The 21,696-nt window shown below is 52.2% G+C and overlaps 1 protein-coding gene and 1 non-coding gene across 2 annotated transcripts in view; both read left to right on the top strand.

The window, feature by feature from the left end:
• The window catches only part of LAMA3 (laminin subunit alpha 3), a 129,547-nt gene extending 112,911 nt beyond the window's left edge, over positions 1-16,636 (top strand). The window contains exons 60-71 of the mRNA XM_029069416.2: positions 183-320; positions 1,602-1,738; positions 2,819-2,953; positions 5,816-5,969; positions 7,341-7,510; positions 9,454-9,637; positions 9,939-10,079; positions 12,235-12,394; positions 12,493-12,626; positions 14,453-14,546; positions 15,385-15,504; positions 16,373-16,636. Of these exons, the coding sequence (XP_028925249.1) occupies positions 183-320; positions 1,602-1,738; positions 2,819-2,953; positions 5,816-5,969; positions 7,341-7,510; positions 9,454-9,637; positions 9,939-10,079; positions 12,235-12,394; positions 12,493-12,626; positions 14,453-14,546; positions 15,385-15,504; positions 16,373-16,518 (1,713 nt within the window). The 3' untranslated portion in view covers positions 16,519-16,636. The remainder of the gene's footprint in view (positions 1-182; positions 321-1,601; positions 1,739-2,818; positions 2,954-5,815; positions 5,970-7,340; positions 7,511-9,453; positions 9,638-9,938; positions 10,080-12,234; positions 12,395-12,492; positions 12,627-14,452; positions 14,547-15,384; positions 15,505-16,372) is intronic.
• A 3,180-nt stretch (positions 16,637-19,816) lies between these two features.
• Positions 19,817-19,954, top strand: LOC114813654. The gene has a single exon (XR_003761371.1). It is a non-coding gene; the product is annotated as a small nucleolar RNA SNORA7 (small nucleolar RNA).
• Positions 19,955-21,696: the final 1,742 nt, after the last annotated feature.

Below are 21,696 nucleotides of genomic sequence, written 5' to 3'. Positions count from 1 at the left end.
TTGAGCTACATGCCCCTCGCCGACCCGCGGGGCCCAGGCCGTTGGATACCTTTCTGGGACGACTGGGTGAGGGAGGAGCTTCCCCCGAGGGTGGTCGCCGAGGGTCACAGAAGCCCGGGTGGGCGTGGGAAGCCCAGGCGGGGTGGCCCAGGGCACCGGCGAGCGCTCTGATTTTGTTCCAGTTGGTGCGGTCAGCCTCCTTCAACCGAGGGACCCTGAAACTGAGCTCCTCGGGATTCCCGTTCCCCAACAACTTCCAGGCTTCGTTTGGCTTCCGTACTATGCACCCAGAGGGCCTGCTGCTCACCTACCAGGCTGGGGTAGGTATCTCCATGAGGGCCCGAGCTGCTTTAAACGCTTGATAACCACCCCTCCCTCAGCCCCACGGTGCTTACGTCCAAAGCCGTAATTGATTTATTGATATTAACGTCCATGTCCCTCTCTAGACCGTAAGCTTGATGCGGGGCAGGGAACGTATCTACCAACTCTGTTGGATTGAATAACGATGGTTTTTCTTAAGCGCGTCCTACGTGTCAAGGCCTGTTCTCAGCACTGGGGGAGATACGAGCAAATCAAGTGGGACACAGTCCCTGTCCCACCTGGGGCTCACGGTCTTAATCCCCATTTGACAGATGAGGGAACTGAGGCCCAGAGAAGGGACGTGACTGGCCCGAGACCACACAGAAGGCAAGCGATGGAGCTGGGATTAGAACCCAGGTCCTTCTGACTCCCAGTCCCGGGTTCTATCGACTAGGCCATACTGTACAAAAGAGTAGGTTGACACGATCCCTGCCCGCAAGGAGCTTCCTGTCTAGCCGGGGATAAAATAAATTACAGGGAGGAGAAGTAACAAAGTGGTAAATTCTGGACATGAGTGTGGTGGGAGGTGGAGGTGGTGGTTAGGACATAAGGACTCAAAAGGTTTAATTCGCAGCCCAATTTTTCAATTCTCTCCTTCAAGCAATGAGTTGAGGTTTTCCTTCACCTTCCCAGGGTCTGTACCTCAAGGTGTGGGAGTTCAGCCTGTTCTCAAATTTGCGGAACTGTCATTTTCCCCACCATTTATTTGGGCCTTTGTCCTGGTTCCCAGCTCGACTGGATCGTCCCAGAAGCCTTTCAGCTCTTTCTGGGCGCAGACAGTGAAAAACAAAGACAGAAGCAGCGTAGCCTAGTGGCTAGAGCACGGGCCTGGGAGTCAGAAGGACCTGGGTTCTAATCCCAGCTCTGCCACTCGTCTGCCGTGTGACCGTGAGCAAGTCACCTCTCCGGGCCTCAGTTCCCTCATTTATAAAATGGAGAGTAAGACTGTGAGCCCCATGTAGGAGAGGGGTTGTGTCCAACCTATTTACCTTGTTTCTACCCCAGTGCTTAGAGCAGTGTTTGACACGTAGGAAACACTTAACAAATATCGTAATGAAAAACGGGGTGGGAAAGGCGGGGAATGGCACAAACCAGCACCCTGACTGTAAATCAATAGAGGCCACATCTTTCCTCCTTGAGATAACAGACAACAACGGTGTCCGTCGTGGTGGAAACCCAAAACACCAGTGTTTTTGAATCTCGGCTAACTGTGCTTGCCTTGGGGGTGGGGTTTCATCCAGGAAAGTAAGTTAACAGTGTCACTGGCTGGCAGCTTCCTCGAAGTGACCACAAAGGACTCAAATCGTCCACTGACATCATTCAGGAATTACACAGATGGTTTACTTCATTACGTGTCCGTGATAAAATATGACGGCAGGTGAGTGTGGGGTGTGTCGAGTGTGAGCATGTCGGGGATGAGAAGCAGCGTGGTTTAGTGGTAGAGCCCGGGTCTGGGGGTCAGTAGGTCATGGGTTCTAATCCTGGCTCCACCGGGACCCGGGGCAAGTCACTTTACTTCTGTGTGCCTCAGTTACCTCATCAATAAAATGGAGATCGAGACTGTGAGCCCTTCGTGGGACAGGGACCGGCTCCATTCTGATTTGCTTGTATCCACCCCGGTGCTTAGTACAGCGCCTGGCACATAGTCAGCACTTAACGAATGCCACAATTATTATTATTACCACTAGTTCACATCTGTTAGAGGATCAGGAGTAGGGCATCACTACTTGCCTAGGGAGGGGGATCTGGAGTCCTGCTTGGTGAGATGGAGGAGCAGAAGCTTCCCATTTCATTAGGGGCTGTGTGGAGGAGTAGAAAGAGCCCAGAACTGGGAGTCAGGAGGCTGGGTTCTGGTCCCAGCCTTGCCTCTTACCCCCTGTGCGAATTGCACTCCTTGTCTTCTCACCCAAACCCTGTCCTCCTGCTGTCTTTCCCCTCGCTGTAGACAAAACCACTATCCTGCCTATCTCACAAGCCCATGATCTTGCCATCGTCCTTGACTCATCCCCCTCTCATTCCCCCCACGTAGTCCATCCGTCACCAGATCCTGTCAGTTCTACCTTTACAACATTGCTAAAATTCCCCCCTTTCCTCTCCATCCAATCCGCTTCCACGTTAATCCGAGCCTTGTTCTATCCCGCCTTGACTACTGCATCTGCCATCTCACTGACCTCCCTGCCCCCTGTCTCTCCCCACTCCAGTCCATATCTCACCCTGCTGGCATGGATCAGGACTCCCCGCCCTCCCCCGCCAGCCCCACAACACCTATGTCCATATCTGTAATTTATTAATATTAACGTCTGTCTCCCCCCCCGGACTGTAAGCTCCCTGTGGGCAGGGAATGAATCTGTTGTAGTGTTATATTGAACTCTCCCAAGCGCTTAGTACGGTGCTCTGCACAGAGTTAGTGCTCCATGAATTCGATGGATTGATTGATCGCTTGATTGATTGTCCACAGACTGAAGCTTCTGATCGATGACCAGCTGGAGTTGATCCATGAAGAGGCTTCCATCTCTTCTCCGAACTCCAAGCAGTCCATCTTAATTGGGGGGCCTAATTTTGAGGGGTGTATCACCAACGTGTTCATCGAGAGGTGGGTGACTCCGGACTTGGGGCGGACACCGGGGCGGGGAGGGAGGAGGAGGAATTCCGTTGCTCTGTGGTCCAGGTTGGCCTAGCCGCTGTGCTTGGATGACGACCTCCCGGCCGTCATCTGTGTCCAGTGGGACCCCATTGAGTGACCCACTTTCAGACACCTCCACCTGTCAGAGAAGAAGTATGTAGTCACCAACTGCCCACACCTGGGGTTTTGGCAGGCAGTTTTAATAGTAAGGGTAATCATAGAACTAGTAAGAGTAATAATGAAAATAATAATGAAGGTATTTGTTAAGCGCTTACTATGTGCTGAGCACTGTTCTAAGCGCTGGGATAGGTAGAAGGTCATCAGGTTGTCCCATAGGTGGCTCACAGTTTTAATCGCCATTTTACAGATGAGATAACTGAGGCCCAGAGAAGTTAAGCGGCTTGCCCAAGGATCACACACCAGACAAGTGGCAGAGCTGGGATTAGAACCCAGGTCCTCTGACTCCAAGGCCCATGCTTTTTCCACTAAGCCATGCTGCTTCCCCATAGTACATTGTATCTACCCCAGTGCTTAGAACAGTGCTTGGCACGTAGTAAGCGCTTAACCAATACCATCATCATTATTATTACTATTATTATGATATTATTACTGTTACTATTAATATTACTATTATAATAATGATGATGGTATTGGTTAAGCGCTTACTAAGGATTGAGTAGTAGGGAATGAGACTCTGAGCCCCACATGGGACAGGGACTGTGTCTAATCTGATTTGCTTGTTTCCATCCCAGCACTTAGTACAGTGCCTGGCACATAGTGCTGAACAAATACCAACCGTTATTATTATCGTTATTATTATCCTCATCATTAGTAGAAATAGCAGTAGTAACAGGAAGTGGCAAGACCCCGGGCTTGGGAGTCAGAGGTTATGGGTTCTAATTCTGGCTCCGCCACTTGTCAGCTGTGAGACCTTGGGCAAGTCACTTCATTTCTCTGGGCCTCAGTGACTTCATCTGCAAAATGGGGATGAAGACTGGGAGCCCACATGGGACAACCTGATCACGTTGTATGCCCCCCCCCAGAGCTTAGAACAGTGCTTTGCACATAGTAAGCGCTTAACAAATGCCATTATTATTAATAATAGCAGCAGTAATATCAGTATTAATGCTAGTAGTACTAATAGTAATATTAGTAATAATAAGCACTTAACAAATGCCATCAGTATTATTATTTAATAGTAGCAGTAATGATGGCATTTGTTAAGCGCTTACTATGTGCCCAACACTGTTCTAAGTGCTGGGGAGGATAAAAGGTGGTCAGATTGTCCCACGTGGGGCTCACAGTCTTAATGCCCATTTTACAGATAGGTAACGGGCACAGAGAAGTTAAATGACTTGCCCACGGTCACACAGCTGATCGGTGGTGGTGGGCCTCAGTCATCTCATCTGTAAAATGGCGATTAAAACTGTGAGCCACCCGTGACCTCTGACTCCCAAGCCCGGGCTCTTGCCACTGAGCCATGCTACTTCTCCTGAGTAGTGCTAATAATAATGGTACTAATAGTTCTAGTAGTAATGAAAGCCTACTGTGTGGAGAACACTGGGATAAACACTGGGGAAAGAGTAAACAGGTGAGAATTAGGCAGGGTCCTGGGTCTATAAGGGGTTCATTCCCTAAGAATAAATTGAGGAGGAGGGGAGGAGATGGGGAGTGGTGACATATATATGAAAGGAATCACGAAACCGTACATTAATTCATTAATTAGTTTCTCTTAAACATCAGTCAATATATAGTGAGCACCATCTATGTGCAATGCAGTGTACTAAGCACCTGGGAGGGTACAAAAGATGTGACATGATCCCTGCCCTCTAGGAACTTCCACTGTAGCTGAGCGGGGAAACTGGAGTTTTGGGCTTCAGTACCGGCCCCTCTCAGAGGCAGCTCACTTGAGGTTCGCCCCGCAGATATGGCAGGGAGCAGGCACGTCGCCCTGCCACGTCGGGGACCTGAGATTTTCCACACCTTTGTGCAGGAAAAACACACTTAGTCGTAGGAATGGCAGTAGAGGTAATACTGCGTGGAGCGGTGATAAAAGTGGCATTTACTGAGCTCCCACTTGGTGCAGTAAATTGTACGAGACGCTGCGGAAGCGCAGAGTAACCAAATGACACAGTTCTTGCCTGCGAGGAGCTTCCACTCTGACGTGAGAGTCCAGTATAAAAATATTCAGAGGATCAAATAAATAAATGGAGCACGTGAGTACATTAAGCATGGCTTAGTGGCTAGAGCATGGGCCTGGGAGTCAGAAGGTCCTGGATTCTCATCCCGGCTCCGCCATCTGTCTGCCGTGTGGCCTCGGTCAAGTCACTTCACTTTTCTGGGCCTCGGTTACCTCATCTATAAAATGAAGATTGAGACTGTGAGCCCCACGTGGGACAGTGACCGTATCCAACCCGATTTGCTTGTATCCACCCCAGCACTTAATACTGGGCCTGGGACATAGTAAGCCCTTAACAAATACCGCAATTATTATTCTTACTATAATATATATATATACACACCTATACATATATATACACACACACACACACACACACACACTGAAGAGGGTCTAAATAATTCAGTAAGTGCTAGACCACCCCAGGTCAGTTCCCCACGTGCCCCGTCCAGTCTTCCCCGTCCTCCGAATGCCACCCCCATGGCCGTAGCTGCAGCCCTGCCTGGCTGGAGCTACGAGCCGCGGCGAACCGCACCCCAAGTCTCTTACAGCATGTGGCCGTCAGCGGGTTTGGAGATTGAATCAGGTCGGTGGTTTCCTCCCGGAGGGTCCGACCATCTCTGGACGTTTCCCCGGTGTCTTTGTCTTTCCAGAGAGTCTCAGAGACCAGAGGTGCAGAACCTCATTAATTACACTGACAAGTTAGACGTGTCCCTGGGGGGCTGCCGGGTGAACGAGCCACCTCTCCCGCTGCTGCTAGAAGGGCCCCTGAAGCGGAGCAACCCCATGGCCTCCAGCATCCAGTGGGTAGGTACCCTGGTCGAATGCTTGGGGAGACCTGAACCAGCCCCTGTGCCGCCTCTGCTCTGGGGAGGTGCCCGGGCCGGGGAGGGCCTGCGAGCAGGAAGGGGAGGTCCTGGCTACTCCACACGCTCCTCACTGACCTCCGGGAAAAGCAGCATGGCATAATGGATAGAGCACGGGCTTGGGAGTCACAAGTCATGGGGTTCTAGTCCCAGCTCCTCCACGTGTCTGCTCTGTGACCTTGGGGAAGTCGTTTCACTTCTCTGGGCCTCAGTGACCTCATCTGTAAAATGGAGATTGAGAGCGTGCATGTGGGACAGGGACTGTGTCCAACCCCATTTGCTTGTATCCACCCCAGCGCTTAGTACAGGCGGTGCCTGGCACTCAGCGCTTAACAATTGCCGTAGTTATTATTACTAGTGCCTCTCCAAACCTCCAGGGCTCTGGCTCCTGTGTCCTGACCCCCTGCTTGCCCTTGCTTCCCACTTCCTCGGAGACCACCGGCCCCTCCTTGGCCCTGTACTGGCCCCTTCAGGGGAGATGATGCAGCCGTGACTTCCTCCATTCAAAGAGAATGTCGTTTGCTTTAGAGTAAAAAAAAAAAATTCTGCAGCAGTAGATCAATCAATGGCATTTATTGAGTGCTTACTGTGTGCAGAGCACTCTACTAAACTCTTGAGAGAGCACAATAGAGTTGCAAGCCCCTCACCCTCAAGGAGGATGGGGGAGATGGACTCTGAAACAAATTAGAAGGTAAGGGAACAGCAGTGTAACGTTCCCTTTCCCCAGTAACTTTCCTGGGCTGTTCTAACGATAATGGTGGTGTTTATTAAACACCTACTGTGTGTTAAGCACTGGGGTAGATGCAAGATCATCAGATCAGTCACGGTCCCCACCCCACACTGGGTCTAGAGTCTCAGAGGAAGGGAGAGCAGGGATTTAATCCCCATTTTACAGATGAGGAGACAGGCAGAGAGAAGCTAAATGACGAACCCAGGGTCACACTGCAGGCAAGGGGTGGCGTTGGGACTAGAACTCGGGGCTCATAACTCCCAGGCTCCTTCCCCTCGGTCACACGAGGGCACACAAGGTTAGGATTAAGATCAGTCAGACTGGGGGCTCCTGGAACAGCATCAAGGAAGGGTTCCTGGAGGAGGCGGCTCCCCTGGATCCCTCGGCTGGGCACTGGCTGGGTGGCACCGGGGACGGAGGAGTCTGTCTCCATGTGGCTGGGTGGCCGTGGGCCAGCTGCTGACCTCTCTGAGCCCCCGTCTCGCGGAGAAGAATGAAAGCAAGCGGGACGATGTTAGAAATGTCCAGCGGCGCTATCCGTGCTGCCCGCGACTGACCGGTTTTTCCGTGCTGCTTGTGCAGCTCCAGGGAGACATGCCCGCCGAACCCCCGATGGAGACCCGAGAGCAGCCCCACCCCGACAGCTGTCACCAGCAGCCCCGGCCCCAGGAGGGACATGGGGCCTGGCAGTTTGGAGCAAGTCCTACCAGCCACCTGCGGTTCAGCCTCCTTCCTGCTGGGCAGAGAGCCAGGTACCCGGTGGCTTTTCCACCTCATCCAAACGCAGGACCCCAGGGGATGCGATGTGGGGCCGGGGAGTTCCCCCCAACTTCCCAGCGGGAGACTCCCTGGGATGGCCGGGTCAGAAGGGGGAGAATCTGGAAGGCCGCCAGGGTGTTTGATGTCCGGGGCTGTCGGCGGGATGAAAGGCCAGGGTGGGATGTAGGGGTTCAGAGGTATTTTAATGAGCGTGAATTGTCTGTGTGTGTGTATGTGTGTGAGATTGGAGGTGGTCAGGGCCTTGGGAGGAAAGGGAAAGCAGAGCTGACGGAAATGATTCTGGTCCGTGGAGCACACAGGAGGGCTCCTTGGGCGGGAGGGAGTGGGCCATTCGTCCCCTAGTGAAATTGGCATCACGCAGCCCACCTTGTCCACGCTGGATGCAGGTGAAGTGGGGAGGGGCTCCCTCTCAGTGAGGGACAGGCACCAAGTGCACTTTGGACAGTCAGTATCAGTAAGTGGTATTTATTGAGTACTTACGGAGTGCAGAGCCCTGGGCTAAGTACTTGGGAGAACACAATAGAGTAAGCAGACATGATCCCTACCCTCAAAGAGCAGGGAAGACAGACACCAAAAAAAATTGCAGGTTGGGGCGAATGATCAGTGGATCAACGATATTGATCCGAGAAGCAGCGTGGCTTAGTGGAAGGAGCGTGGGCTTGGGAGTCAGAGGACGTGGGTTCTAATCCTGGCTCTGCCACTTATCGGCTGTGGGACTTCGAGCAAGTCACTTAACTTCTCTGTGCCTCAGGTTCCTCCTCTGTCAAATGGGGATTAAGAGTGTGAGCCCCACGTGGGACGACCTGATTACCTTGTATCCACCCCAGTGCTCAGAACAGTCCTTGGCACATAGTAAGCGCCTAACAAATACCATCATTGGTATTATATTCACTGAGCGCTTACTGTGTGCAGAGCACTGTACTAAATGCTTAGGAAAGTACGACACAATAGAGGTGATAGGTATGATCCCTGCCCACAAGGCTCTTACAGTCTATAGAGAGAGACAGACTTTAAAATCAATTTCAGATAGGGAAATTTGAGTATAAGGACATAAGTAGCCACAGAGGTGCTGTGGGCTGGAGGATAGGGTGAATATCAAGTTCCTTCATTCAGTCGTATTTATTGAGCACTTACTGTGTGAATAGCACTGTACTAAGAGCTTGGGAGAGTATAATATAACAACAGACACATTCCCTGCCTAAGCTTACAGTGTAGAGTAGGAGGGTGAGAGCTTATTGAGTGCCTTAAAGCCAATGGTAAGGAGTTTCTCCTTGATATGGAGATGGATGGGCAACGATGGGAGGTTTTTGAGCAGTGAGGAGATAGGGAATGATTTTTTTTTTTGTTTGTTTTTTTAGAAAGATGATCCAGGCAGCAGAATGAAGTAAGGACTGGAGTAGGGAAAGACAAGATGCAGGGAGGTGGGTGAGGAGGCAGATGCAGTAATCGAGATGGCAAGGAAAGGATGGATTCTAGATATGTCGCGAAGGTGGAATGGACAAGATTTGGTGACAGAAAGTATAAGTATAGATACGTAAGGGCTGTGTGAGGAGGCAGTAGAGTGGATATCTACTTGCATAGCGGACGATTCAAGTGACCAGGGGACTCAGTGGAGATGTGGAGGCAGGGAATAGTTGTTGGGAGATGAGTGACAGCCAGGCAGGGTGGAGGGGTGAGTGACAACCAGAGGAGGGTGGGGAAATGAGTGACAATCAGAGCCGGGTGGGAAGTGAATGACAATCGGAGTGGGATGGGGAGATGTGACTGCCACAGCGGGATGGGGAGATTGACAGCTGGAGGGGGATGGGGAGATGAGTGACAGCCAGAGCCCAGTGCTCTGAGGGTTCCAAGGGATGGAACAGCACCGAGGCCGACATTTACTCTCTTTGCTCTGCCTCGTCTTCAGCCCTTCCAGGTCCCAGTTTGCATTGGAGTTGCGGACGACCTCCCTGGACGGGTTGGTGTTCTTCATGGGGACCAAGAGGTCCTCTATGGCCCTGTACCTCTCCAAGGGGCGCCTGGTCCTCTTCCTGAAGACGGGCAAGAGACCCCTCCAGCTGAAGAGCAGAGACCAATTCAGTGATGGCCAATGGCACAAGGTAGGGCAGCCAGTTCCCCCTCGGCATCAAATTGGCACGTTCCCCGCTTCCCTGCTCTGGTGCAAGAGAAAGGCTGGTGCCCAGGGTCCGGTCCAGCACGGGCAGCCATGCTCTCTGGGCCCATTGAACCCCTCTCTCCCCCCATGTGGTAATGGACACACATTGGCCTCAGGACGCTGGACCGTGGTTGGGCAGCGGGATAGGATGTTATCCAAATGGTCGCTGCAGCGGCTTGTCTGTCAGGGCTTATTGGCATGGGTGTCACCGGGCTCTAATTAGAACGGTATCTCTTGTCTCCCAGGTGGCATTCGGGCAGAATGGAAATAAGGGGCATCTTGTCATCGATGGTGTGAGTGCCCCGGAAGGGCGTTGGGCTGGAAATTCCACCTTGCACCCCCACACCTCCTTCTACCTTGGTTCTCCTCTGCTGCCGAAAATAAAGGTGAGGACCGCTGGCTGGGAGGGACACATCCAAGAGACACCCCACCCCTCCCTACTGTCACCCCGAGAGCAATGGGGCGAGCAGCATCTCCCTCGGCAGGCTTCAAAGTCTTGGGCATTTTTCCAGTGCTTAGTATAGTGCCTGGTACATAGTAAGCGGTCAGCGAATACCCCAATTATTATTTGGTTCCTAAGAGGGACGCTCAAAGCTGGGAGGGCAAGGAAGCCTACCAGCCTCCCTCTTCCTCTGCAGGTGGTCCTGGCCGGGGCAGTTGGGACAGGGGTACCAGGGCCCCCGGTGACTGCTAGCTGCCCCTTCCCTGGTTTAAGAACAGTACCTGTAAATGCTTACTCTGTGCCAAGCGCTGTTCTAAGCACTGGAGTAGGTACAAGTCAATCAGGTTGGACACGGTCCCCGTCCCACATGGGGCTCATGTTCTTAATCCCCATTTTTATAGATGAGGTAACTGAGGCCCAGAGAAGTGGAGTGGCTTGCCCAAGGACACCCCGCAGACATGTGGCAGAGCCGGGATTAGAACCGGGATTTAGAGCCGGGATTAGAGTGAGAAGGACTTCCAGGCCCGGGCTCTAGCCACTAAACTACAATGCTTCTGCCTGGACTCTCTGCCTTGGCTTGTTCCCAAAGTCCAAAGAATAAGCCTTCTTTCTTGTCCCTAATCCAGCAGGTGGGTGGAACTGGTGTGAGGGAAGGATGGTGCTCGGGGACTCGAAAGCCCTCTGCTCAGCTTCTTAATAATAGTAAAGACAACGATGATGATTGTTATTATTGTGGCATTTAAGTGCTTACTGTTTGCCAAGCACTGGTGTAGGTTCAATCCAATCACAGTCTCTGTCCCACCTGAGGCTTATGGTCCACGGTGCTTATGGTGCCATTTTATAAATGAGGAAACAGAGGCACAGAGAAGTGAAGTGATTTGCCTACGGCCACACAGCGGGCAAGTGGTGGAGTCGGGATTAGAACCCATGTCTTCTGACTCGCCAGCTGGGCTCTTTTCTCCAGGTCACGCGGCTCCCTGACCGCACACAGCCCAAAGGTAGTTTGACTGAATTCCCCGCATTTGGGGTGAAACCAGAAAAGCTCTGTCACCTCGGACCAGATCCCCAAACCCAGGGTCCCCACGGGAGTTCAGATTGCAGCCCGGAGTCTGGGAGGACTCAAGAAGCACTGTGGCCTAATGGAAAGAGCACGGGCCTGGAAGACAAAGGACGTGGGTTCTAAACCCGACCGATGTGATGATGATGGTGTTTGTTAAGCACTTACTATGTGACAGGCACTGTTCTAAGCGCTGGAGTAGATACAAGATAATTAGGTTGAACACAGTCCATGTCCCACATGGGGCTCACAGCATTAATCCCCATTTTACACAGGAGGTAACTGAGATGCAGAAAAGTGAAGTGACTTGCCCAAGGTCACTCAGCTGACAAGTGGCAGAGCTGGGATTAGAACCCAGGTCCTTCTGACTCCCAGGCCTGTGCTAGGCCGTGCTGCTTCTCACGCTTGCCGGCTCTGCCGCTTGCCTTGGGTATGTCTCTGTGCCTCAGTTTCCTCACCTGTAAAATGGGGATTCGATATCTGTTCTCCCTCCTACCTATTCCGTGAGCCCGTGTGGGACAAGGACCGTTTCTGACCTGGTTATCTTGAATCAATCTCAGTACTTAGTTCAATGCTTGGCTTTATAGTGAACACTGAAGAATGAACATAGTAATAATATTTATTGTTATCGTGACTTCCCTGCCTCTTAGGGAACCCTGGCTTCTTTCTCCCGCTGCCAAGGGGGAAATGGCTGGGCCGAACGGGTTCTCGGGTTGCAGTCAAACATCAGAGCGGGATGGGATCGGGAGGACCTGGGTTCCAATCCTGGCTCTGCCGCTTGTCTGCTGCGTGACGTGGGGCAAGTCACTTCACTTCTCTGCGATACACTTACCTCAACTGCAAAATGTGGATTAGGACCGTGAGCCCCACAGTCTGAAAAAACTAGCTAGAGTGCCACCCGAGCGGGCACCGGGGTAGGGACGGGGGCTGTAGTGTGGGCGTCCAGCTCCTGCCAACCCACCCGTCCCGGTGCTGGGCCTCCTGCGTCCCCACGTGCCCTCTCCCCCATGAAGAACCCAGGCTTCGTGTGTACGTTTTGCAGCACCTCCCCCAGCCCAGCTTCGTGGGCTGCCTGAGGAACTTCCAAGTGGACGGGAAGCCTGCGGTGCCCCCGACGGAGAACTCTGGCGTCAGCCCCTGCCTGGAGGGCCCGCTGGAGCCCGGGATCTACTTCTCTCCAGGAGGAGGCCACCTTGCCCTCGGTAAACCCTCGCCTCCCACCTCGGGGCCTCTGGGCTCAGGGCCTCTGGGCTAAGGGCTGGGGCTTGAGCCCTGAGAGTTGGCTTCTTTTTCTCTCCAGAGCCCCCCTCCATTCCAGGCGGGAAGGCCTTCCATGTGGAGTTGAGCGTACGTCCCAGAAGCCTCCAAGGGGTCCTGTTGCACACTGGGAGCCAGGCCGGCTGGCACCTCAGCCTGTACCTGCGCGACGGAGAGGTGAGCGGGCACAGTCCACCGCAGCGCCCTGAGGCTCGCCATGCCAGTCTTGGGTTCCATTTCCACCTTCTCTCCCGGCCCCTTTTCCCTCCGGGACCCCACGGCCCCTTATGTTCCGATCCCGGGAAACGGGACATTCCCTTCAGTTGGCCTGGATACCCAAGGATGAGTCCGGGTGCCTTGGCGGTGCTCTTCTGACGCCAGCTTTTCCAGCTGATCGTAGTTTTCCAGGCAAGGGAGGAGACAGGAACACTCATCAATAACAATAATGGTCATAATAGTGGTAATAATAATAATTATTATTATGGTATTTAAGTGCTTACTATGTGCCAAGCACTGTTCTAAGCGCTGGATTGATGGTATCCGTTACTATGTTCCAAGCACTGTTCTAAGCACTGGGGTAGATCAGGTTGCGCCACCTGGGGCTCACAGCCTTAATCCCCATTTTCCAGACAAGGTAACAGAAGCACAGAGAAGTGAAGTGGCTCGCCCAAAGTCACACCGCAAACAAGTGGCAGAGGCGGGATTAGTAACCACATCCTCTGACTCCCGAGCCTGTGCTCTTTCCACTAAACCATGCTGCTTCCCTACTGTTAAGCGTTCACTAAGTTCGAGGCACTATGCTAAACTCTAGGACAGATGCAGCCCAGTCAGATCAGAAACAGTCTCTGTCCCCCATGGGGCTCAGAAGTCTAAGAGGGAAGTAGAACAGATATCCCCCTTTTACAGATGAGAGGAAACAGGTACAGATAAATGATCTGATCTGCTATTTCCCTTCAGACCGTTCCTGCTGAGCCACCCCCACACCTCCACCTCCTACCCATTCCTGCTCCCTTGCCATATGGCACCCACCCAGTGCAATTGGGCCAACACCCCATCCCGTTCCCCTCACCGAAGGCCCACTTCACAGCTGACCCCCTAAGGCATCCTGGCCCAGCTGAGGCAGTTCAAAGGCAGGGTGTGGCCTTCTGACATTTCAACATTTCAAGTGACATTTCAAAAACCCAACAGAATGCCCCGTGGCCCGTACTGTGGCACCGTCCCCCAAGGGTCCGGAGCCAAGTCGTGAGGTCCGAGGCGTGGTCCGGTCCATGCCACCTGCCTCTATCTCCCCGGCCCCTGCGGTTCTGGGGCTGAGGAAGGAGAGGGTCACGGCCACTTGCAAGGATGCGTTCGTATTAGTTGTAACTTGAAAACAGCCTGCCTATTTAAGGTGCGTGCAGATGATAGGCAAAGGAAACGCAAATCAACAAGTGCCCCCCGACCCCATGTCCTTCATTCATTCTGCGGTTTTCATTCGTTCGGTAGTATTTATTGAGCGCTTACTGTGTGCAGAGGACTGTACTAAGCTCTTGGGGGAGTACAGCACGACAGTGTACAGATACAGTCCCTGCCCATGGTGAGTTCACAGTCTAGAGGGATCCTGGACCGGAAGCTGAGTTTTCATCCATTCCACGGACCACTCGGACAAGGGACCGGGCCTCAGGAGACAGGAAGGGATGAGCAGAAAAGGCTGCCATTCAAAACCATAGTGGGTGGCCCTGGTCCCATGATGCGTTGTTCCTCCCGGGCCAGGATCCAGCCCATCTCCTCCTGCCCTCCTGCCCTCCCTTGAGGGCGAGTGACCGGGGTGACCGCTTTGAGTGGAGAATGAGAGAGGCACAGGGAGAGCCGAGAGGGGGAGGATGGGCTGGTGGGTTTGGAGCTGGACCACTTGGCTCCCTTGCCAGACTGCGGACAGTGAGTGGGATGGTGTCTTCCTCCTCCCTTCCCACCCCTGGGAAACGGACGTTTCTTGGTGGCTGAGGAAAGAATCTGTCTTTCAGGTCATCGCGACTGCAGGCAGCGGTTCGGAAGAGTTCACGACGTCGGTCAGCCCCAAGCGGGCCCTGTGTGACGGGCGCTGGCACTCGGTGGCAGGTACCGGATCTGCGGGCCGGGCTTCCGGGGAGAGGATGGGCAGTGCCAGCGGCGGGTTGGATGACCCTGGGGGAAAAGAAATATTCCTATCCGGAGCAGAACAAGGGGGCCAAATAAACCCCCAGCTTTGCTGGAGAGGCCTACGTTCGATATCTGCTCCTCAGAAAGGAAACTTGGTCCCAGGGAGCTGTCTTGGCCAGAGGTGGGAGGGAAGGACTTTCTGCCAACAACCCCCACTCCTTTCTCCTTCCCGATCCCCATCCTGGGCTGTCGTCGCATCTAAGGCAGGCTCCAGTGAGAGAAGGCAGGGGCCGGGAATCAATCGATCAGTAGCACTGATGGAGCTCTTACCGTGTGCAGAGCGCTGTACCAAGTGCTTGGGAGAGTACAATATAAATGAATTGGTAGCCATGCTCCCTTCCCTCGAGCAGCCTGTACACTTTGCTTCTTACCGTACCTCAGTCTCCTCTATTTCACCACCAACCTCTCGCCCACAACCTCCCTCTAGCGAGGAACACCCTCCCTCCTCATATCTCACAGACAGCTACGCTCCCCCAACTTAAAAGCCTTACTGAAGCCACCCCAAGAGGCCTTCCTGACTAAGCCCTCCTTTCCTCCTCTCCCACTTCCTACTGCATCGCACTGACTTGCTCCCTTTATTCATCCCCCGCTCCCAGCCCCACAGCACTTATGTCCATACCTGTGATTTATTCATTTATTTGAATGCCTGCCTCCCCCTCTCGACTGTAAGCTCGTTATGGGCAGGGAATGTGGAGCCAAGCAATAGCGGTGGGTGGGGGGTGGCCAGCAGATAGTCTGACTTGTTTCTTTCTGTCAGTCACATTGGAGGAGAACATGCTCCATCTGAAGCTGGACTCAGACAGCAGCAAGGTCACCGTCCCTCGAGCCTCCCTTCCCTCCGGCCTGGGCCAGCTCCTCTACGTTGGAGGAATCCCAGGTAATAATAATGGCAGTTGTTAAGTGTCAGGCCCTATATTAAGAAGCAAATAGATTTGGGCACAGTTCCTGTCCCACATGGGACTCACCTTCTTAATCCCCATTTGACAGCTGAGCTAAGCGAGGCCCAGAGAAGTGAAGTGACTTGCCTAAAGTCACACAGCAGGCAAGGGTCGGAGACAGGATTAGAACCCAGGTCCTTCTGACTCCTGGGCCAGTGCTCTAGCCACTAGGCCACACTGCTTCACTAACTGTTCTTTGGCGGGGGGGTTGTCCCCCTCCATGGCTGTGCTCTTCCCGCCAATCCTGGGGAAAGACGGTACTGGGGGAGGGATCAGGAGCCAAGAACGACACTGCCGAAAGAGCAAGGCCGTTCATAGATATGAACCATATTAAGGATTCAGTATCGGTGGGCTTCCCACCATTTTGCCTTTTTGTCATTGGCTATTTTTTTTTTTTTGGCTGGTTCGGTGGTGTGCTGGGGAAGGGTTCGTAGGTAGGGTCTTGATTCAGCGTTTACTTTGCACAATACGCTGGGATAGATAGGAGATATGCCAATCAGATGGGCTTTTGACCCAAGGCAGCATAAGACTCATGGGTCGTGCACTAGTGTCGTTGGGTGCTGAGATCTGGGACGAGAACGGGTGGAGATTAGAGTCCAGTCTCTGGAGTCCACCTAGGTCAGGAGGGATGGCTACTCACTTGTGTGCCACATTTTAGACGAAGGGTTCCAGGCTTCTGGGCGGTACTGCTCAGCCGGTCTTTCCACAAGCGTCTCAAGAGACCTCCTCCCCCGCAAAGTTTGTGGGTTTTTTACCCTGCTTTCACTCCCTGGCTGTGGACTGAGTGTGTGTCTCTTTCTCTCTCAGTTCACTCGAACCCATCGTCGCTTCCTGTGTCAGACCAGTACTTCGGCTGCCTGAGGGACATCGCCGTCAACAGGGCCCCAGTCTCTGTCCCCGCCACCTCACAGATCCACGGGGAAGTCAGTCTAATGGGCTGCCCCGCTCACTGACCCCTCCGGCCCCAGCGTGGGGCGAGCTCGTAATCACCCGTGCGCCTTGATCTCTCACCACCGCTCCCCAGAGATGTTAGGAGGAGGCGATTAAAACGTGGCCGGCTTGCCCTCCCGATTGGCCGCCGCTGTGATTCCTGGGGGGAATTGGTCTATAAAAATCCTGCCTCTTGGGGCCGATGGGCCAAAATGTAATTTCTTACGGGTGACAAAGAATACAAACGGAGCCGGAAGCACCTCTTCACACACAGCTTTGGTGTTGGGGCTACCGTCTGGAGGGCCCACGTGCATAAAAGATCCAATTTCACTCTCAATTTAATTTTCTTTGTCCTTCACACTCGAAGAAGACACCGGTGATGATAAATTCCCCCCCTCCCCTCCTCTGCAAGTGTGTGTCTCTCTGAAAAGGCCAATTTGGGGCCCGCAGCCCCGGCTGCATTGTGCAGACAAAATGGTTGTCCCTTGTTGCGTTGCTGTGTTTAATGTTTACAGCACCTGGTGCTGTTTTCCCTTTGGTTCTAAGGGAGCGTCTCCCCTCCTTGATGGCGGTGCATCCTGCTGATCTTTTCTCAGGAACTGACTCCCAATTTTCAGGCTGGATGCAGCAATGACCGAGGCTTTGTTTTACCGTGTCCCTAAAACGCTTCCTCTATCCAGCTGGCTTTTGGTGACAACAGGGTAATAATAATAATAATAATGATTGTGGAATTAGTTAAGTACTTACTATGTTCCAGGCACTGTACTAAGCTCTGGATCGGATATAAGATAATTGGGTGGGACACGGTCCCTGTCCCATGTGGGGCTCACAGTCATTTTATAGTTGAGATTACTGAGGCCCAGAGAAGCGAAGTGACTGGCCCAAGTTCACACAGCGGACAAGTGACGGAGCCAGAATTAGAACCCAGGCCCTCTTGACTCCGAGGTCATTCCGCCGTGCTGTTTTGCCGCTACCCAAACAAGTGCTGAACGGAGACCTGAAACTGGAAAGCCAGAAGCAATTGGTTTAATTCAGGCTGGACCCTGCTCTCCAGGCTTAGCACTGCCAATAAAATTCTCCATCCCAGTCGGAGCCAGGGAGTTGGTTACGTTTCCCCTCTGCATCTTGATATTGCCACAGCCCTGATGCACCAAATGGAGGGTCGTCCCTTCATATGTACAGCGTTGGATGGATGGTGCCTCCTTCCATCGAGAAGTCCCAGCTCCGGCAAGATGGGAAGCAGCACAGCCCAGTGGAAAGACCACGGGCCCCGGACTCGGAGGTCCTGGCGTTTAGCCCCGGCTCCTCCTCATGTCTGCTCTGTGTCCTCGGGCAAGTCGCTTAACTTCTCTGGGCCTCAGTTACCTCAGTTGTAAAATGGGGATCAAATCCTACTCCTTCTTCTTAGACTGTGAGCCCCATGTGGGACGAGGACTGTGTCCGACCTAATGATTTTGTGCCTATCCCAGTTCAGTTCCTGGAACAAAGTAAGTGCTTAACAGACACCTTTTTTTTTTTTAAAAGAGGTGGGACCATTAAGCTGTTCATTCTTCAGGTGCCTGCTAGGCAGGAGTTATTTGGTTTCTGGCCTGCATGTGACTTTGGATGAATTACTGAACATATCTGAGCCTCCGTTCCCCCATCTGCAAAATGGAGATATTCCTGCCTCTCCCTGTTGTACCCCCTTCCCCCAGGAAAAGTTATATTGGGCAGGTAAAAGTGTGAAAGCACCTTGGAAAAATAAGCTCTACAAATTCAAGGACATCTGCATAGTGTTCTGCTCACAGCCTGATACGGTGCTCTGGAAAGAGCATGGGCCTGGGAGTCAGAGGACCTGGGTTCTAATCCTGACTCTGCCAGTTGCCCGCTGTGTGTCCTTGGGCAAGTCACTTCACTTCTCCGTGCCTCAGTTTCCTCATCTACAAAATGGGGATTCAGTGCCTGTTCTCCTTACTAGTTTGTGAGCCCTGTGTAGGACAGGGACTGTGTCCAATCTGCTTAATTTGTATCTACCCCAGTGCTTAGAGTGCCTGACACACAGAAGTGCTTTACAGATAGCATAATAATAATAAACAGGTTCTCAGGACTATGTCCCACACACAATAGGTGACTTGTACAGTGTTCTTCACACTGTAGGTACCGGCTACAGTGCTCTGTGTAGAGGTCAGCAAGACCTGACCTGCCATTCCCTTTCCTGCTTTGGGAGCTGGATTACACTGGCTAATAATTCTCCTCTGGACCCCTGAAATGAGTTGTTTGGCTCTGTCAGTGTTGAGCTAAATAATAATGTTGGTATTTGTTAAGCGCTTACTATGTGTAGAGCACTGTTCTAAGGGCTGGGTAGGTACAGGGTAATCAGGTCGTCCTACGTGAGGCTCACAGTTAATCCCCATTTCACAGATGAGGTAACTGAGGCACAGAGAAGTTAAGTGACTTGCCCACAGTCACTCAGCTGACAAGTGGCAGAGCTGGGAGTCGAACCCATGATCTCTGACTCTGAAGCCCAGGCTCTATTGCTCAGCATTTTCAGGATTCACATTTAAAGGGAGGGTTTAACTGAAGGGGATGAGCAGGGTCTATTTGAGGATGGCTCTGAGCAGATGCCCAGGACCTAGTTTTTCCGCCCAGTCACCCAAGGTGTTGGGAGCAACCCAGTATGAAAGCTGGGTCCCGTGTCGATGAGCTAACCGGGCGGCCTCTGTTCTCTGGGGGCTACTGATTCCTAGATCCCCCTCTGGGGTCGGCTTCGGGCGGTAGGCAAGGAGGGCCATCGCCTCGGGGCTCAAGGCCAGAGTGGTCAGGGCCACCGCCCTTTGCAATGAAGGTGAGCGCAGCGTGGGCCCTAGCAAAGATGGTGGCCGACCGGGACGTCACAAAGATGTCAACTGCCTGGGACATCACAAAGATGGTGGATGCCCAGCACTTCACAAAGATCCACAGCAAGCATCCTAAAACCCCAAATTGAGCAGAAGAGGCACACCATCACCTCGTGGGTGTGAACCTCCAAAAAACACCCAGCCGATCGTGAGGGGAGCCAGGAAGGGCAGGAAAGGTCTGAAGCCCACTCTAAGGTGACCCTGACCCAGAAGGCCCCCAGCCTCAGTGCACTCCATCCCTTTCTGTTGTTCAAGCCTCTCACATTCATTTCTGCTGGTGCCGTCAATTGTATATATTGAACACTTCCTGTGTGCAGAGCACTGTACTAAACACTTTGGAGAGTACAATATAACAGACATATTCCCTGCCCACAGTGAGCTTACAGTCTAGAGAGGGGGATAGACATTAATGGAAATAAATTACAGATATGTACATAAGTACTAGCCCCTCTCAGGATCGAACCTGGAGAGTTTTCAGTCCTCTGCCAGTCTCGGCTATGGGAGGGAGAGTCAAGCAGAGGCCTGTCCGTTCCATTCCTAGCTTGGCCAGTGGCTAGCGAGTGGAAGGCCATCTGCTACAAGTCAAAAGTCACCCGTGCTGAGCAGCAGCGGCATGGGAGAGAGTCGAGGACGGAGACTCAAGTTTACTGTGTGGAAGAAGCCACTTGGATATTTTTACCAAGAAAACTCTAAGGATACGCTACCAGAACGGTTGCAGACGGAGGTTGGGCGTTCTGGGAGAGAGGTGTCCATGGAGTCGCTATGGGTCGCAGACGACTGGACAGCATAAGACAAGACAAAAATCCTACCTCTTTCAACAAGCTTTCCTGAATTGATTTTCCAGCACCCTCTATAATAATAATAGTAATAATGATGCCATTTGTTAAGTGCTAACTCTTTGCAAAGCACCGTTCTAAGCGCTGGGGAGGATCATGTTGGTGATCAGGTTGTCCCACATGGGTCTCCCAGTCTTAATCCCCATTTTCTGGATGAGGTAACTGAGGCACAGAGAAGCTAAGTGCCTTGCCCAAAATCACCCAGCTGACAATCGGCTGAGCCGGGATTTAATAATAATAATAATAATGTTGGTATTTGTTAAGCGCTTACTATGTGCAGAGCACTGTTCTAAGCGCTGGGGTAGATTTACAGGATAATCAGGTTGTCCCGCATGAGGCTCACATGAGGCTAATCCCCATTTTACGGATGAGGTAACTGAGGCACAGAGAAGTTAAGTGACTTGCCCAAAGTCACACAGCTGACAAGTGGCAGAGCTGGTATTTGAACCCATGCCCTCTGACTCCCAAGCCCGGGCTCCTTCCACTGAACCATGCTGCTTCTCTAGCCACAATACCCTTCCAGCCAACACAAGCACTTTTTTTTTAGTGCTTGTTAAGTGCTTACTCTGTGTCAAGCACTGTTCTAAGTGCTGGGATGGATACAAGTTAATCAGTTTGGGCCCAATGCTTGCCCCACATGAGGCTCACAGTCTAAGTAGGAGGGAGGACATTTTTTACAGTCGAGGAAACTGAGGCACCGAGGAGTTAAGTGCCTTGCCCAAAATCACAAAGCAGGCCAGCGGTGGAATGGGGATTAGAACCCAGGTCCTCTGACTCCTAGGCCTGTGCTCTATCAACTAATTTACACCCTTTTTAGCACTCTTGTATAGATAAATGTCCAATGATTTATTTGACGATTCTAGTAGAAATATTTTTATGCTCTCCCGTTGGATTGGAAGTGCCTTGTGGGCAGGGAATGTGTCACTTTGTTATTCTGTACAAGTGCTTAGTAAATCACTCATTAAATGCACCTATTACTACCATGATGTCACCTTGGAAGGCAAAAAGAAAACTCTTGGTGAAGCTGACTGCCCCCAGATTGCTACTCAGACACCCCTCTTTGAAACTCTCCCCAGAACAGTGTTTTTTGGTGGGTTCTTTTGTGGTATTCGTTAAGCCTTTACTGTGTACCAGGCACTGTACTAAGATAGATACAAGCTAATCAGGTTGGACTCTAGGCTCTAAGCTCATTGTGGACAGGAAATTCAATTCAGTCGTATTTATTGAGCGCTTACTGTGTGCAAAGCACTGTACTAAGCTCTTGGAAGAATACAATATAACAACAGACAGACACATTCCTGCCCACGACGAGTTCACGGTCTAGAGGAATGTATGTTTGCTGTTATATCGTACTCTCCCACGTGCTTAGTAGCGCCAGGCACACAGTAAGCACTCAGTAAATATGATCGACTGACTGACTCAGTCCAGGTCCCACGTGGGACTCACAGTCTTAATAGAGGAGGTAACTGAAGTACAAAGTGATTTGCCC

The sequence above is a fragment of the Ornithorhynchus anatinus genome, chromosome 7 (genome assembly GCF_004115215.2).
Source record: "Ornithorhynchus anatinus isolate Pmale09 chromosome 7, mOrnAna1.pri.v4, whole genome shotgun sequence".
Classification (NCBI taxonomy): domain Eukaryota; kingdom Metazoa; phylum Chordata; class Mammalia; order Monotremata; family Ornithorhynchidae; genus Ornithorhynchus; species Ornithorhynchus anatinus.
The sequence above is the reverse complement of the archived record's forward strand: the minus strand, read 5'-3'. Positions and strand labels throughout refer to the sequence as shown.